At 37.3% G+C, this 17,929-nt stretch overlaps 3 protein-coding genes across 6 annotated transcripts; all 3 read left to right on the forward strand.

Moving 5' to 3' along the window:
• Positions 1-1,011: 1,011 nt before the first annotated feature.
• Positions 1,012-6,195, forward strand: LOC141828231 (protein BTR1-like). Of its 2 annotated transcripts, none has more exons than XM_074715619.1 (7): positions 1,012-1,195; positions 1,892-2,130; positions 2,199-2,299; positions 2,724-2,914; positions 4,015-4,136; positions 5,287-5,430; positions 5,695-6,195. In XM_074715619.1, the coding sequence occupies exons 1-7, from the start codon at positions 1,114-1,116 to the stop codon at positions 5,782-5,784; spliced, it is 969 nt and encodes a 322-aa protein (XP_074571720.1). In that variant the 5' UTR covers positions 1,012-1,113; the 3' UTR covers positions 5,785-6,195. The 2 variants fall into 2 exon arrangements, with proteins under 2 accessions (XP_074571720.1, XP_074571728.1); XM_074715627.1 differs by having other exon boundaries at positions 4,030-4,136.
• A 721-nt stretch (positions 6,196-6,916) lies between these two features.
• LOC141843479 (two pore potassium channel a) lies at positions 6,917-9,747 on the forward strand. 3 transcript variants are annotated; one of them, XM_074731541.1, is made up of 3 exons: positions 6,917-6,967; positions 8,448-9,394; positions 9,484-9,747. In XM_074731541.1, exons 2-3 carry the CDS (start codon positions 8,490-8,492, stop codon positions 9,635-9,637), a joined length of 1,059 nt encoding a protein of 352 aa, XP_074587642.1. In that variant the 5' UTR covers positions 6,917-6,967; positions 8,448-8,489; the 3' UTR covers positions 9,638-9,747. The 3 variants fall into 3 exon arrangements, with proteins under 3 accessions (XP_074587642.1, XP_074587635.1, XP_074587647.1); XM_074731534.1 differs by lacking the exon at positions 6,917-6,967 and adding an exon at positions 7,359-7,463; XM_074731546.1 differs by lacking the exon at positions 6,917-6,967 and adding an exon at positions 7,486-7,579.
• A 4,259-nt stretch (positions 9,748-14,006) lies between these two features.
• LOC141829729 (putative pectate lyase 8) lies at positions 14,007-17,586 on the forward strand. Its single transcript, XM_074717256.1, has 7 exons — positions 14,007-14,178; positions 14,351-14,428; positions 14,800-14,865; positions 15,657-16,299; positions 16,594-16,697; positions 16,781-16,919; positions 17,020-17,586. Exons 1-7 carry the CDS (start codon positions 14,051-14,053, stop codon positions 17,239-17,241), a joined length of 1,380 nt encoding a protein of 459 aa, XP_074573357.1. The 5' UTR covers positions 14,007-14,050; the 3' UTR covers positions 17,242-17,586.
• The last annotated feature ends 343 nt before the right edge of the window (positions 17,587-17,929 follow it).

The following is a 17,929-nucleotide window of genomic DNA, read 5'->3' on the forward strand; positions in this document are numbered from 1 at the left end:
TCAGGAATACAAGACAACTTGATTGATCAATCGGAGTTTAAAATTTTTTATCATAAATCTACAAAAAAATTTGAATCAATCCAAAAGTGAATTGGGGTTCTATTTTCATTCACTGTGTACTATAATCTCTAAAATTGTATTATGGGTACTGATATTAGTCCAAGGTTTCTCAAATCATGATTTTCGATGATAAAACTCACAGTGATTATAAAAAATATATCATGAAACTCTGATGAAAAAAGATGATCGATGGGTTAGTTTTGAGTCGTGCTATTCTTTTATAAAAATGATACTAATGAATAGTTTAGGTGAAGAAATTTTAATTTTTCAATGATAACGATGGTGAGTTTAAGATTATTTTAGAAAAGGACCGATGAAAAAAATATAGATATCACACGTATTTTATTTTTTAATTAGTATTAATTTTATATTATTTAAAAAAAATAAGGGCGATGGCACCTTCCGTCTCCGCACTATTGATATGTATGTGCATCACAGTTTGATGAGATAGTAGTACATGTTTGTTGTTAAACAAGGAGTTGAGTTGGATTAGTTTTATTGAAACTGGGGTCCGATCAAATATATTTAGCAAAATAGATTAAATTCTTAGCAATAAATTTGCTTTTTTATTTGACAAAATGGCGCCATTAGGCACAATGAAATACAAGTAATTTAAATGGATTGATTTGAAATTTAATCAAACATTTAAAGACAAGTCGGGATGAATTAGTCTACGCAGATCATGAGTTTAGATGGATCGATCTATGACAGACTCGAGTTGGCCTGTAAATTAAGAAGATTTTTTTTCTAAAATTTAAAATTAAAATAAAAAATTTAATCAATTCGTGATTCATCCCTCTAATCCGCAATTCAATTTTAAAAAAAATTTTTTTTTAATTTTAAGTGAATTTGTGTTTAACTTGTAATTTATCTTGGGATGGGCTGAGCTAGGATTTCTATATCCGTCGGGATGGCGGGCTGGCCGGTCAGACCCGTATTTTTTGACCGGTCACTAACGGGGTTTGGGTCAGAGATCGTGTTCGTCTTCAACCCCGTCTTGGCCTCCCCTTCTCTCCCTCACTCCTCATCTTTGGCTGCCCTAAATCATTCGCCATGGAGTCCCCTGAGCTGCACGGCGACTCCTCTCCCGAAGATCCCCCTCGGCGATCACAGCGCCCTCGATCTCCGATTCTTGGTAACACTAATTATCTCCCCCTTCACGCTCACGATTTCTCGATCGCTTGTTTTTCACCTCATGGTTAATTGTTGAATGTCTTCGTTTGATTTGGAATTGTAAGCTGCCGGATTATTGTCGCAGGGCGATGATTTGGTTTATTATTGATTTGCGTAGCTTTTTCCGAAGTCTGGTCTTAGCATGGTTCGAAGTCTGTTTGGTGCAGATAGCAATATAGTATCGTTGTACTGACTAGATGAATCATGTTGATGGTAGTCTGGTACATCCGAAAAAGAACAGTTGATACTGAATTTAGAACCATGTGCCCTGGATCAATCTACTGTGCTCTAGTTTGCCTTGTTTGTAGGATTGTTATTTTCTAGTTCAACTGAAAAACAAAAATTATAGCCAACAAACTGTCATTCCGCAAGGGTAAGTAAATTCCTTTGATATATTTATTGTTTGTCTATCATCAAATAAGAGATAGCTTCTAAACGTCACGTCTTTTTACTACCCCGAGAAAAAAAAGTATGAAATGCAATTTGTATAATTCTACATTTCTTATTGTGTCCTTTTCTTTCTGTAACTTGTCATGAGTTTCAACTCTACTGAATAACTTTTGCATTTTTCTAGAATTTTGAACTTCACAACTTAAGATGTGTTATGTGTTTTGTTCGTTAAATCCCTATGCACCTGTTCAAAATGCAAACTTTTCAGATGATAAGGAAAAACATACACACGTGAGACTTCTTGTGTCGAATGCTATGGCTGGGAGCATCATTGGCAAGGGTGGATCAACAATTAATGACTTCCAGTCACAATCTGCTGCCCGTATTCAGCTATCCCGTAATCATGAGATCTTTCCAGGAACATCAGATAGAATAATATTGATTTCTGGAACATTTGATGAAGTTCTGAAGGCTACGGAACTAATACTAGAGAAAATACTGAGTGAGGTATGGATACTTATTTGTTATTGTATTAATAAAAATTTCATTCTAAGTTTTCATTGTCGAATATACAGGTAGAAGATGGTAATGATGTTGAAGGAAGAACAAAAGTCAAACTCATTGTTCCTAACAGCTCATGCGGTGCTATTATTGGGAAAGGAGGGTCAACTATAAAGTATAGTCTGCTAGCATATTTTTAATTCTTCAGCGATGTGGTACATTGTGATTCTTGAAAATTAGGAACTCTTTCACATGATTACTTATTTTCATTAGATTTGAATCTCCTGAATTTAGAGACAGCCATGTCCAGAAAATTAGACCAAATTACCAGAGCCTCATCCTTGAACAATTAATCAATAATGGCCAGACTTACTGGCATAATGTTCTAGTTGGACCTGTATGTTTTGTATCAACAAGTACAGAGTATGTTGAAGGTCCAGAAGTGACTATTCAGTTATTTTCCTTTGCTTTTTGGAAACACAAATGATTATGTATTAATATAAACTATTTTCTTGGTCTTGGTACCGACAAGAAATTTCACACGATGACCTTGCCTTCTATCTTCATCATTAACATTGCTGATCACTCCATTTTTGCAGGTCTTTTATTGAGGAATCCCGAGCTGGGATTAAGATATCACCTCAGGATGACAACTCTGGCCTAAATGATAGGCTGGTTACCTTGACAGGATCTTTTGAGGAGCAAATGCATGCTATCTTTCTGATATTGTCAAAATTAATTGAAGATCCTCACTATCCACAAAAAGTAAATTCACCTTTTACATATTCAGGTGCATGTCCAATATATTTCTGCTGATTATTTTCTTCTTCTAAACCACTGGTTACTCTCTATATTGCATGAGATGCTTTGTTTACTAAATGTTGACTTTAGTATAATACGTTTATACTAATTTTCTGCAAAAGGTTTCTATCTTTCGTGATTTTTATTTCTTTCCTAGAATCTTTTTTCCATCCTTTTTACATTTTCCAAGCATCCGAGGATCGAGGAGAGAGGATTGTTGTACATTAGTTGGTGTAGCATTCTTGTTGCTTATCACTAGGTTACCTCATTCAAAATATGTGCAGACTCTTATATGATTGATCAAATGTTGTGCGATAAGTCTCTTGTGAACCATTTGTTCAATGTTAAGATGGTCTGAAACTTGTTCTGAACCTTCGTCAAGAGTCCCACATTTATTGAGTAACTATTAGTTTTAGTTGCTTCTTTTACGCATGCCAACTTGTTGGCAGTTCTCTTGAACTTTCTTCTACATTTAAGGCTACTACTCATCTTTGGAAAATTTTATCTGATTAATATTTCTTGTGAGTGAATTGGTTCCTGAAGATTATGATTTTCATTTTGCATGACCTACAGAATTGTTTTGGTAGGGTTCAAGAGGGCATGTGCATGGGTTTACCTTGGTTTATAGGTCATCATTAGTTTCTTCTTAAATGGGCTAATGGATTTGTTCAGTTAATTATGATTAATGGGAAGAGTTCTACCTCATTGTGGTGTGATGGAACTGCATGAATAAAAATAAATTTCTCTCTGTCTGCCACATTCTCATCTTATTGGTTAGGTCCTTGTCCTTCTCATGCTCGGCTACAAAAATTATCCTGTCAACTCAAAGCTACACTCTGCTAGAGGAAGTATCACCTGAAGCAACCTTATCGCCATGATGCTGGAAATGTCAGTGAAACTACAATGTGGCATCCCCACTCAATGCACATAAGCTGCATCTATAATGTGTCGATGCTGTCTTTTTTTATATCCATTTTGTCCTTTCTCATGGCTTGATCAGCCTGAGAAACTTTTTTTTGTCAGCATTATGTGACTATCTTTTGTAGTAAAAGTAGCTGTTAAACTGCCATGTTTGCTTTTTATTTGGAGGTGTTGATTTTCCAGGCCTTCCTGGTAATCCTCTTGGATATATGATTCCTTCTGCTGCTGCTGCATACAATCATGTGAATTATGGAATAAATGGTGTTGGAGGAAAATATCCAAATAACAAGGTTAGAACACTATTGATGCATATATCAATTTTTGATAAAACAAATTGGTTCTGATTCAGAGACACCTCTTCTTTTTATCTACTTTATATGAAGGAATAATTTTCATTATTCGGAATGCCATTTGATTATGTGCTGAAGATTGTTAAAGGTAAAATGATTGTGCTAGTTCATGACAACTATTCTGTCATGAGCATGGTCGCAAACTTTATAATCATGTTATTCCATGATAGAGAATACATGTCAGTAATGCTATGCCAAGATTATTTTCCATTCAATGCCTTAGTGTAAACCATCTTGGTAATTCTAGGCTTTGTGCACTCACGTGCCCTCCTGTATTATGGGCCTACCAGCACGAGCATGTTCACAGGAAGGCAGTCATCCTTTAGTGCAACTTCTCCATGTTTCTTTTGTTTTTTCAAAATCATAAATCTAACATTTCCAGAAAGTAAGAACAATACCTATTAGGATAATTCCTGCACTGGTCTGTTGGTTCAATATGTTTTGGATAAATATATTTTTATATACTGAATTGGTGGTACACTTAATAGCTTATGTTAAACAATGTTTTATAGATGCTGGAAAAATGCTGATCGAACCACTTTGACCATGTTATATTCTCATGATAACAAAGAAAATTAATCAGGAAATTTACATTTTTTCGCTTGATAGCCCATTATGAACTAGCATATTGACAAAAGAGTAATGCTTGGATCCAGCTATAGCATTCTGCAAATATGGCCTAAAGAATAAATTTAAATTCTTTCTTTTTCCTGCTTTGATATTCATGGATCATTCAGCATGAAAGACAAAAAATCTTAATTGATTTTATCTTAGTGCGGCCAATTGCTTTGCTTGAACTTGAGTTGACAAGGGAATGAACTGATTATTTTAACCCATTGAGTGGATTTATTGTTTAGAACACTCATATGATGAACTGGTTGATATTGTATATTTGGATCTTGATAGGACAAGGTACGGATTAGCATTCTTATTTATTCTCCAATATATGATGCATCCTTATAGCTTATTGTTTTACTTTCTGAATGTATTGTCACACAAGTGTCCTATCATATGATGCATGATTATGAGCGGTATGTGATAGCTTAAATTCCGAGTGGATCCTGACTAAGAATCCTAACTCTTTCGGCAGGGTATGGCATCTCCTGCAATTCTAGCAAGGACTTCTGGTGGGACAAAAGAAAGCTTGAAAAATTCAGTCACAATTGGCGTTGCAGATGAGCATATTGGAGCTGTTGTTGGACGAGCAGGGAAGAACATAACGGAGATAAGTCAGGTCCGTAGAAAAATTGGAAATTATTCCCATCTGTTTCCTTTCATCTTAAATGGATAGAAAGCGTATTAAATATTATCTGTTATGTTAAACTATCTGCGAGTCAACTAAGGGAATTGTTTGCTAATCCCATTTAAGTCAAAAGAAAAGGTGTATTGCTCTTCGGTTGTATCTAGTAGTTTCTGTTGATGCTGATGTTGTAACAGGTGTAAGACTCGATGCCGAAATGATTTTTGTGTTTCTTCACCTTGTATTCTGGAATTGCAGGTTAGTGGAGCTAGGATCAAGATTTCAGATAGAGGCGATTTCATTGCTGGCACTTCAGAGAGGCAAGGAAGCTCTTTGAACTTTTTTTAGTGCAATTTACTGCATGTTATATGTTTTATTTCTTTATTTTGATTCGGGTGCAAAGAAATATGTATAGGAAAGTAACAATTACGGGATCACCAGAAGCAATCCGTGTGGCTGAGGCGATGATTATGCAAAAGGTATCAGCCAATTCAGAAACATGATTTTGGTTGCTCAATGTCGCGGAGTATCCAGATAGCCGTAGCTGCTTCCATGCGAGATGATATAACTCAGAATACTGGATATTGTTAGGAGATCAGATATTGGAAAACGTACATTCCTCGCAATACAAATGAAGAAAAAATATATATATTTTTCTTGTACTAGAGGTGAGATTTTTTGTTGCAGCATCATTAGGTGGAGAATAGCTGTTGTATTTTCAAGAATCTCTTATTTTTAAGAATCCTTCCAGTTTGTCTAGTCTTCCATTAATTCACCATTAAACCATTAAAACTTGAACAGAATCTGCTTCGACCACTTAAAATTTTGCGTCAGTCACTATCCTCAACTGATCCATTATCTGAATTTCCATGTCCATGCTCATGATAGTTTTTCTTCTGAAAAGATGGTGGGCTGCCGATGGCGCTCTTTAGTAAGTGTTCGTCTTAACTTGACCTTGACTTTCCACTCTGAAAAGAATTCATTGGTTGATTTATTTCATGTGATAGCAAAATTCTATGAACTCCAGTGTCTCATAATATATTCGACAATATTGAAATTATTAAATTCTAGGCGGTGTAATAATACTAAAATTTCGGTAAATATTTTGCAGAAAATATAAAATTCTAAGGTAAAATGAAATTTTAAAAATTTTCTTTATAAAATTGATAAAGGACTCCCGGTTATATTATAACCGATCAATTATGATCCAATTGCTTCATATTTGCTAAAAAAAAAAATTCGAATCTGATTTGTTCAAGACAAATGGTAGAATCGCCACTTATCAAAATTCAACGATTAATTTGATTTTTGTTTGTTTCCATTTTTTCCACCGTGAATAATCAAAACCTATTTATTTAATTATTTTTAACAAACTAAAAAGTCAACGGCACGCCGATCGATTGCGATGTGGCACAACCACAGCGCGCCTGCCCCCCACCCACCGGAACCGACGCTCCCAAACTTGGCGACCGCATGACTTCTTTCCTTCATGTTCGTTCACCGATCGATCAAATTTCTTGGTGCCATCGAGGTAAGTCAGCTTCTTTTTCTCTTTGGGAAATTGTTCTTGATGTAGAAATGTTTTGTGAGTACAGTTATTTACAAACTCTCACCGTCAATGTTCGCTTTCTTGCAATCCTTTTTCCCCATAATTTGTTTCTTGAACTTTTACCTTATCTACTACAATGAACTCTGAATCATTAATTGTTATGCGCTGCTGAGAATAATGGCTGGTTAAGTGTTGCATCAGTTATTGACGGCATAGTTTAAATCTGAAATGGACATTAATCCATGTCTAATGATGGGATCAGATTGGTCAAATAGTTGGAACAAACACGCTTGTTCCTCATCTTGTTGTTCTTATCTATACATTTTTAAGGGTTTGGGGTCTTAAGATCAAGTGCATCGTGGGCCCTGATTTCTGCCGATGCAATTGTCTGGAATCCTCTTTTTAACTTTTATCCTTTCCTTTGAGCTGCAAATGTTCCTAGCTTGTTCTCGAAGTGTTTGAAACTTTACTCTTTTCAGTTACGTTTTTCTTTCAGTTTGTTATCACAAATTTCCCAGCCCTCGCAATTTAATACTATCTGTTAGTATAATTTGATCCGAGTTCAATCTGCCGATTTGAGTTAGGACTTCAAAGGTTATGTACATGCTTTCTCTGTTAGGTTTTGTTGTTTCTCCTTTCTCTTGTTTGAAACCCCTTAAACGACAAAAGAAGGACCATCGTTTATTATTTGAGTGATGGTGCGGTTTCTGATCCTGTGTTGTCTCCATCTTTGCCAAATTTCGTAAGCTATTCATCTAAAACCTAATTGTCGCTAGCATGTAGCTTTCCCTGGTTATTTCTGTTTCAAAAAGCCAAGCAAAAAATCAATGGTTCTTGCTGTTTTTGCTCACTACTTACCTATTTGGTTTGCTCTTTTCTGGATGTTTATTTATAATATGCGTGTGATATTTGGGAATTTGATAATAATTAAAGGGATTGATTAACAGATATTGTAGGTTTATGTAGTTTACATGGAGTGTATAGGTTTAGCTATAGTTTAGAATTATGACAAACAATGCCCTTAGAAGTTCAGATATCTTGTCTTATGCACTTGATTGGGAGAAATGCTTTTTCACGGAACTGATAGACTCAAATGATACAATCTGAACTGAACAATCGATTTTGCCAAATGACTTTTTCATAACCACCCTGGAAAGTTGAGCTTGTGAACACAGCAAGATCGGTCACTTGGTATACATGTGTGTTCAATGATGTTGATGAATAACAAAGCAGTCATATGATCAGATAAATGTGGCAAAGTTTTACTAGTTAAATTATATGTTTGAAAGCATGTAATTGTCCATTTACATTCCATTGATCTTGTAGATTTAAGAATTCTAAAAAATGAAGGGTTGATAGCTGTTTTTATTTTTCTGAAATAGATTGATTCTTAAACATGAAGCATATAGATTCCATCACTAATACTTCTTTGCTCAACTTCTGTCTTTTTCCTGTCTTGTAGGGTACTTTGAAAGTGTGTTTCACATTGTCAATTAGATAGGCAATGGCAAACGAGTCACCACAGGAGCCCTTGCTCCCCGGGTTACTAAATCCTCCTAAGCAGCCAAAAAAGAAGAGCATGGTGCAGAGGAAAAAATTCTTTCGTAGTAGAAGTGCCCCGTCGATAGACCGCTCGTTGGTACCTATGGATGTAGTTCATGACAAATTTCCTGGTTCACAGTTAATATCAGATTATTTTTGTCCGAGTCTTAAGAAAGTTGCTCTTTTCTTGGTCATCTACCTTGGCGCAGGTGTTCTTTGCTTTTATCTTGTGAAGGATCAACTTTCCGGGAAGAAAACAAATGGAGTGCTTGATGCTGTATACTTCTCCATTGTGACAATGACCACAGTTGGTTATGGTGATCTGGTTCCAAACAGCACTGCTACTAAACTTCTGGCCTGTGCATTTGTGTTCGCAGGCATGGCATTAGTCGGTATGTTGTTGAGTAGAGCTGCTGACTATCTCGTCGAGAAGCAAGAAGTTCTTCTATACAAGGCCTTGCATATTCGTGAAAAGGATGGTGAAGCACACATGATGAAACAGATTGAAACAAACAAATTGAAGTATAAATTCTACACCACTGCAGTGTCTCTCGTGCTACTGGTCTTCATTGGCACTGTGTTTCTGTGGAAAGTTGAGAAACTAAATCTTGTCGACGCCTTCTACTGTGTTTGCTCTACGATCACGACACTAGGATATGGAGACAAGAGCTTCTCTACTGCAGAAGGTCGAGTTTTTGCCATTTTTTGGATCGTTACCAGTACTATATGTGTGGCTCAGTTCTTTCTGTATCTTGCCGAGATATATTCTGAGCGGCGCCAGAAAAGGCTAGCGAAATGGGTCCTAACCAGGAGGATGACATATGTGGATCTTGAAGCAGCAGATTTAGATGAAGATGGAGCTGTGGGGTAAGCAATGCATCTAATCCTCTCTCACTGTAGAGATTGTTTGAAAGATCATCGGTTCGGTCTAAACACATTTTCTGAAATGGTTGCAGTGCAGCAGAGTTCATAATTTATAAGCTCAAGGAGATGGGGAAGATCAGTGAGCAGGATATCGCACTCGTGATGGAGGAATTTGAGGATCTAGATGTCGACCACTCGGGTACATTAACAACAAGTGATCTTGTTGTTGCTCAATGTGATCAATAGAGAAGCTTATCAAGTAACACCACAATGATGTGCGATATATGGCTTCACAAATGATGCAGAGATCGATCTACTTTATCAATTTGGCCTTGAGCTCCTGTGGAAATGGCATCCTTGTGGGTTGAATAATCTTAACTTGTTTGACCTTTCGAATGTCATTTGGTTTGATATCGAAAATCAACTAGAGAATAGGCAGTTATTGCAGTTCTTCCAGTCGAAGAACTCTCGGCTGCTTACATCCGTATCCATAATTTAAAAAAGTTGCAATCCAACAAGTTAGTCTCTGGGTTGCTTCAGCTAATTGATGCTCTTTATATAGATAAAATATGTCATAAGAAAGCCTGGTTGCTCTTGTATTACAATTTTGTTTCCCTCAATTTTTATATTTTGCAAGATTAAACACACCATGAGGCGTCCGTAAAGTACTCATAAGAATTATCATAAGGATTAGTAGGTTCTGAAAGTTAATTTTTGAATGCGTATAAATTGTATTTTTAATTTATCATTTTTCTACCATGGTAGCTTGATGGACATTATGAATTCTGCCAAAAATGCACTTGACATTGACATGGATATTAGAAACGGATTTGAAGGTGCATGAGGTGAGGTCTTGTCTCCACCACGGCCAATTATCACTATTTTTGCATCATGGTTCGTTGTTCCTCGAGATATGTACACATGGAACAACCCATTGCATGTAATGTTCATCATGTTTGGCAAAGTCCAGAGTTGAATGAAGCATGATAGGTGTTCCCCAACATACGCATTTTTGCAAACACCTCATATGCATTCTAATTGAAAGATAAGAGTAAAGTACGCCACCTTGGGACCAGCCCCGTCTGCATGGATGTTCGACGACCATGACGAGATTTCGATAAACAGACAAGTTTTCTCCATTTTTTTAAATCTTTATTTAAAATTTTCGCAGGGTGGATGCTTAAATTTCAAAGCGTCATTATGAGCCAAATGGCAGGAACAGGGTCCTTGTAGCCATATTGAAGGCACATGGTGGGTATTATTTCGGAGCTCAAGATTGGCATGTGCGAGGCACGATCATCAAAAGGTGAGGTGAGCAGTCCTGTTACATCACCGACTTGCTGTTCTTGTGTCACCTCACAGCCAATCCACAAGCTGTCCTTCACAATTACTTCGATCTTAATGGAATTGATTTCTTCTCCCGTTTGCGATGCATTCCAGTTCGCTTTTAGTTAGGAGTGTAATCGAATCCTGATCTTTCCAACGCAAAGTTTAATTCTGTCTTCCTAATGAGTAAATATAATAAATTATCAGAAAAGCGTTTGATGAAAGGAAAGATAAATGATATATTTTTATAAGTAATAGATTCATTTCATGTTTTATTTTTATTTATTTGTATCGTTTGCTTAGTCTATTAATATATTAGAAACGTCCAATTTAGACCGTTTGTTGGACGCATGTGCTTCGATCAATTCATCCGATATGTTCATGGTTATCATAATTGATTGTTTGGCCAAATCAATCTACCTGGCTCAATCAATCTTATCATCAAAATAGGCATAATAATTCGATTAATAATATTAACCTAATTAGTGTGCCCTATTGGATACATAGTTTGTCCAACATGACCGATGAATTAATATGATTAATTTTCCCAATTCTGTGCTTTGATTCGCTCGATCTAACTACTCTAATCATGGCACCTAATTTGATCATCCTACTTGATCCAATCAATTTGCTTAGTTATTAGATTCGAATGGCCTGATTGATTTTCTCAACTCAAACTATTTAACTAACGTATATTTTTTTATTGGCCTAGTTCACTGTTTTTATTATATTTTAGTATTAAAATAATAATTTTAATGAAGATAGAATGAATATTTTCGTCTTAAAATATGAAATAAATTAAAGGCAATAGAAAATCAAGCAATTTTCACCTTATATTATCTACTAAATATTAGAATAAAATGATGGAGGAGCCTGAGCAACTCCCATCTTACTTCTCTAGCACGGGCAGAGCCACGTTTTGCCCTATCCGAGGGGTGTCGATGACGTTGAAAAGGAGTTGCAGTTCAAATTTACAATAAGAGTATTCTGGTTAAATATATGGATGATTAAATCATCTGGCCAACGAATGATTAACATGCATGCTCTATGGGAATATTCGTTGGAAGAAAAATACCTGAAAAAACTTAAAAAGATACTTAGAATGACATCGGAGATGGATTCTGACAAGCTATTCTGACACTCAAGTTAAAGTTTTGTACAAAGAAGGAGATTAAAGACTTAGAGAAATTAGAGTTTTGTGTGTTCATACATATACTCATGGGTATAAGCAACCTTTTATAGAGTTGTCAAAATCAGTTTAAAATATATTTCAAAATATGCATTCCAATTTAGAAAGGTTCTGAAGCATGTGCTTCTGTTCCGATATATTTATTCCAATTGTTCATGTCTTTTGGGATATTTTCCTAGTCCTCTGGAAGAAACGATATTAGGATTTTCTGATCTTGAGGGCAAACTAATTTCTTAGACTCAGTTGGATATTGAGACGAGTTAGCGTAGAAGGTCGAAATCAAGACTCGAGACCAAGTAAAGATAGAGGTTGGAACCCGAGATTAGGACTCGAGATCATGATGTGAAGTTGAGATAAGGTTGGAACATAGGATAAAGCAGATGTCGAAGTCAGGATCCAAGACCAAGTAGAGGTCGAAGTTGGGACCCGAGATCAAGATCTGAAGTTGAGATAAGGTTGGAACATAAGATAAAGCAGATGTCGAAGTTAGGGCCCGAGACCAAGTAGAAGTCGAAGTTGGGACCCTAGATCAGGATCTAAAGGTGAGATAAGATTGATATATAGGGTCAAGCAGATGCCGAGATTAGGACCCGAGAGACTAAATAAAAGTCGGGGTCAGAATCCGAGATCGGGACTTGAAGTTAAAATGAGATCGACCCATGAGGCCAAATAGATATCGAGGCCAAGTCGAAAATCGAATAGAGGCCAAGGTCGAAATCCGAGATTAGACTTCGAGGTCCCATCTGAGATCAATCCGAGGGTTATAAAATTTCTAGCTCCGCCCTTATTCTCTAAGAAAGACAATCTTCATCGTCTTCCAATCTAAACAGATAGATAACTTCTGGATTTGTCGACAGGATCACAATGATGAAATTAAAGGAAAAAAAAGGAGGGCGATCAACCTCGAATATGAATTGAGATGAGAAAAACAAATTCACTCAAATTAAGAAAAGTACACAGAATCTGTTATTGGATCAATTCGGGCATCGAGTGGCTTGTCGGTTCAGTTGTGGGCACAAGTGACCCAACACTTGGTCTACGTGTCAAGGTAGGTTTGGGTCAAGCTGCAACAAGATTGGAGGACAAATTAAGAAACGTTTTAATTTGCGCAATGCATCGCCATGCGACGCTGATCCAGAGATTTATTCGCCACATGGGGTGTCAACAATTAATGAAACGCATTAAAAATATATATATATATATATAGGTAAAAATCATGATGACTTTTTTTATTTTTAAATCGTAAAGAACGTTCCATATTTATTTTTAATAAAAAACCATCTATCTCATATTTTACTTAAATACTTTTTAATTTTATATAATATTATTATCTTCTATCTAAATTTTAAATTAGTCAGATAGATTATAATAAATACAATTTCATAATTATTACAATATGAATAAAAATTTAAAAATTCATGTGATAGCAACATGAATTTAATCTTGGATTCAGATTGATTTAGATAAGAGGCACACATAATAATATTAATGACTATACACTTTGTAAGCTTTTGATTTAGAGTTGAAGAAAAAAAAACACCATGTTAATTTTTGCCTATTTTTTTTTCATAATTGAGAAAACTTCACTTTAGCTTTAGAGTTCACCAATATTTCTCATTATAATTTTAAAATATCATGGATTACCATTTTTAAATCCTATAGAATAAAATCATTAAAATAAAAAAAAAACCTGCATTTGTTTTTTTCTTATTCTTGCTGAAAGCTAATCCAACTAACATGTTCGTCACATGGGGGTGAATCTTTAAATGAAAGGGAAATTTCAAAATCAATTGACAAATCGACCCTTTTTCCGAAATCAAGGGGTGTTTTTTTGCAAATGTATGAAATCATAAGAGTGTTTTTGAGTACCGAACGCCATGGTCCTGACAAACGGAAGCGGTTATACACTTAATGAAGCCGTTAACGTTAGTTGATTGCTGCAAGTGCCTCTGTTGGCGGCGCACCTACACGCGCCGTCTCGGTTAACGGCAGTTAACTCGTGATAGGAAAGAGGGGGAAGGCTTGAGTAACCGTGGTTAAGGGAGCGGCGAGCGCTATAAAAATGGCGCTTCCGGTTGTTCTTCTTCGTCCTCGCTCCACCAAGAGTACCTGCTTTTGCACTATAGCAAGAAGAGTGAGCGGCAATGGCGGGGGGTTCGAGGTCGATTGCAGCTCCTCTGCTGCTGTTGCTGCTCCTAGGGCTCATAGTGCTATTGGGCGGGGGAACACTGGGGCGGATTCGGATTGGAAGCGAGAGGTCGTCGGATTCGAGGTGCATTTTTTTTATCTGTCCTCTTGTTTGTTTTCTTTACTCGATTTGGAGTTCGGCGATTGCTTCTCCTATGCTCTCGAGTAGAGTAAAATAAGAGATTTGATGAAGACATGGAGTATGTAAGCAAAGGCCGTAGAAGGTTCTCACTAACTCTCTCTCTGGATTTATGCAGGAGCGACCACACTTCTCGGAGGAGCTTGAGGGAGGCGACAGGCAACCCGAGGGAGGCTGCTGCTTCCCTCGAAGAGAGGTGAGTTTCTTTCCTCGTTTTACAGATTCGGGCAGTCGGATCTCTAGTTCTGCCACCACCCTCACCTTCGCCACGCTTTCGCTTTCGCTTTCTTGGTTGTTCTTAGAGAAAAATTATGAAATCGAACTTTAAATCCATTTTCCGTTTGTTGCTTTGGCATAGGAGATTCCCATTTTTTGTATAACAATTGGGTTTTCTTTAGCTCTTAACCAAATCTAATTCCGTTCTACGAATTGGCACGGTGCAGATGAATTTGTATTTTTTTTTTCTTGCTTGTTCTCTTATGTTATCGATGCTTGACATTTCTGCTTATCAAGAACATAGTTTAGCGTGATTTTGAACTGACCCTTTGGTTCTTCGACTTCTACCAGGGCTAAAACCAAAACTGCAGAAGCCGCAGTTGATAACCCTTACGAGGTTGCTTCTACTGTCAACATGTAAGATTTATCTCTCCTTCCACAGTTCGAGCTCTCCTTTAGTCAATAGAATTTATACTTCAACCAATCAGAGAATGCAATACGATCAACGGCATCAAGACTCCTTTGACTTCAAAGGCAACAATTATTTAACCGAACCATCATTTGTCTTCATGGGGTCAATCTCCTCAACCTGTCCAGTTCGTAATCTATAGTGGCTTGGTGACCGGCGTTCTTTGTTTCAGTTTTCGAGTATTTACCTCATTTTGCTCTGCATGACATGCTAGATGCACTCTTGCAAACAGAGAATCGTCTGTTCCTGTTAAACATGAGTTACTCAAATCTATTATGATCACTATTTCCATTGGTTTTGCTACTAAAACAATCTACAATCTCGTGTTGCATTAATGACCATCTCTTCCTTAGCATTATGTTCTCTCTTCTTCCATTAATTCCCCACATGGTAAGTTGCAGTTGGAATATGATCTAAGAGTTCTAGTGGGCCCAAGGAACATTTGCAGCTTACTTTCAACCACTACCTTACCTTCTTATTTGTGCTTTTCAGACTAAAACTTTGGCTTTTAATTTCACGTATCATCTCCTCCCATCTTTTTGTTATGTCAACTGACTTTTCTACACTTAATCTCCTCCTGTTTGGAAGTATTGTAGGATTGTACGTTAATCATAGCATTCCTTTCTATTGTTGGGTTCTTGGACTATCAGTTCATCTGGCGTTTGTCAATTGCTCCATTGTCTCCATTAGTAGGGATGAGAATGTTAACAACAATTTGATGTGGAACTTATTTCATCAGGTCCATAAAAAACAGCACAGCTCGCAGATCTCTTGCTTACCTGTCATGTGGCACAGGCAACCCAATTGATGATTGCTGGCGGTGTGATCCTGACTGGCACAACAATCGGAAAAGACTTGCCGATTGTGGGATTGGCTTTGGTCGAAATGCCATTGGTGGCCGGGATGGAAATTTCTATGTTGTGACAGACTCTGGCGATGATGATCCTGTGAATCCACGACCAGGAACACTTAGATATGCAGTCATACAGGATGAACCCCTCTGGATCACTTTTGAGCAGGACATGGTGATCACACTCAAGGAGGAGCTTATCATGAACAGCTTCAAGACAATTGATGGACGAGGCAGAAATGTCCACATTGCCAACGGAGCTTGCATTACCATCCAATATATCTCCAATGTCATTATCCATGGGCTCCACATCCATGACTGCAAACCCACTGGAAATGCTATGGTTCGCAGTTCTCCTTCCCATTATGGATGGAGAACCATGGCCGATGGGGATGCGATTTCCATCTTTGGTTCTAGCCATGTCTGGGTGGACCATTGCTCTCTGTCCAACTGTGCGGATGGACTTGTTGATGCGGTAATGGGCTCTACTGCTATTACAGTCTCCAACAGTTATTTCACCCACCACAATGAGGTATAAATTCCCTTTCTTGAGTTGCCCCTAAATTAACTTAATGTAGTGGATCTATTGCACAAGGTTAATGCATTATATGCTGCTTGAGGTTGATGTAAGGTCAGGTAAAAAAGGAACAAGTATAGAAGATGATTAGTTACATTGAAGAAAGTTATTTACAATGTCATCCATATTTAACTGTTTATATAATGAGCCTGCTTGAATTTATCAATTATCTTGATGAAAGCTATGCCCAATTTCATTATAATTATACTGCCCATATAATTAGCCTCCTTGAATTTTTTGTGAATTCAGGTTATGCTTTTGGGTCACAGTGATTCTTATGAAAGGGACAAATCTATGCAAGTTACAATTGCATTTAACCATTTTGGTGAGGGACTCATTCAGAGAATGCCCAGGTAGTTTTTGCATTTCTGGAAAATTCACATCTAAGCTATACTCTTGTGTTAAATTACTTGTTGATTGCTTTGTGAAACTACAGGTGCAGGCATGGTTACTTTCATGTGGTTAACAACGATTATACACACTGGGAAATGTATGCCATTGGTGGGAGTGCAAACCCAACCATCAACAGCCAGGGCAACCGATATCTTGCCCCAGCTGATCGATTTGCAAAAGAGGTGCGCAGGAAGCAGCCTACAAATATTATTTCCTGCATTTCGTGACCTCAGAAACTTGTTCTTGCATGGGTTTTTGTCTCATTATGATTTGAATAAGCAGGTAACCAAGAGAGTGGACACAGATGAAAGCACATGGAAGGACTGGAATTGGAGGTCAGAAGGTGACCTGCTGCTAAATGGTGCTTTTTTCACCCCCTCTGGTGCAGGTGCTTCAGTCAGCTACTCAAGAGCGTCCAGTCTCGGAGCTAGGCCTTCTTCGCTGGTTGGCACATTGACTTCTGATGCTGGAGCTCTTTCGTGCCAAGAAGGGGCCCAATGCTGATACAATTCCAAGCATCAGAAGGATGAAAATTATTCTCCAGTGTCATATTTTAATGACACACTGTTAGCAGTGACATATGCAGCCAACCTCCGCCAGCTTCTAAACGACAAGCTCGGCGGAAGCGTTGTTCGACTTCTTACCTGTACTATTTTAGCTCCATATGCATAACTTCTACCCGAATAATAGTATACTATACACAAGTGTCTTCTCCTCCAATATGTGATGAGCCATCTATAGGTTTAAGTTTCTCTTCAGTTGGAAAAACAAATATACATGTATGAAAGTGTAGGTGGCGAGATGGCAGTCTGTCTTGATGATTTGGTGAATGAAAATGGGGAAACGTTGGTGAACTATAGACCTGCCCAAATTTTTAAAGAAAAAAAAATGAAATTGTTGCTAAAAGAAATACAGTAGGGCATGCCTCCCTGAAAGGTCTGGAACAGGTTGTATCAGGCCCAGAACAACTGAAATTCAGTTCATCCCTGATAAACTACAATGTCCTAGCAAACTTTTAACAGGTTAAAATGATGAAATACAAAACTGTGGGTACCAGTCACCGAAACACTAAATGAAGTTGTTGAAATAGGACATTCTGCACCACCTAACGAAGTGCAAAGCCCTCACAACCAACTCGAGCTTTATGACGATTGTTCCGCAACTTGTCTGCTGTTGAACAAGATTTCAAAAA

The sequence above is a fragment of the Curcuma longa genome, chromosome 1 (assembly GCF_044706935.1).
Source record: "Curcuma longa cultivar G26 ecotype Majalengka, Jawa Barat chromosome 1, ITB_CL_G26_1.1, whole genome shotgun sequence".
Taxonomy (NCBI): Eukaryota; Viridiplantae; Streptophyta; class Magnoliopsida; order Zingiberales; family Zingiberaceae; genus Curcuma; species Curcuma longa.

Excerpts from the sequence above, each read along its gene's own strand:
- LOC141828231 (XM_074715619.1), top strand. The coding sequence starts at position 1,114 with ATGGAGTCCCCTGAGCTGCACGGCGACTCCTCTCCCGAAGATCCCCCT. Across the intron at positions 2,131-2,198 it reads TAGAGAAAATACTGAGTGAG|GTAGAAGATGGTAATGATGT; the intron begins GTATGGATACTT and ends TCGAATATACAG. Across the intron at positions 4,137-5,286 it reads GAAAATATCCAAATAACAAG|GGTATGGCATCTCCTGCAAT; the intron begins GTTAGAACACTA and ends CTCTTTCGGCAG.
- LOC141843479 (XM_074731541.1), top strand. The coding sequence starts at position 8,490 with ATGGCAAACGAGTCACCACAGGAGCCCTTGCTCCCCGGGTTACTAAAT. Across the intron at positions 9,395-9,483 it reads GATGAAGATGGAGCTGTGGG|TGCAGCAGAGTTCATAATTT; the intron begins GTAAGCAATGCA and ends AAATGGTTGCAG.
- LOC141829729 (XM_074717256.1), top strand. The coding sequence starts at position 14,051 with ATGGCGGGGGGTTCGAGGTCGATTGCAGCTCCTCTGCTGCTGTTGCTG. Across the intron at positions 14,179-14,350 it reads GAGAGGTCGTCGGATTCGAG|GAGCGACCACACTTCTCGGA; the intron begins GTGCATTTTTTT and ends GGATTTATGCAG. Across the intron at positions 16,698-16,780 it reads CTCATTCAGAGAATGCCCAG|GTGCAGGCATGGTTACTTTC; the intron begins GTAGTTTTTGCA and ends GTGAAACTACAG.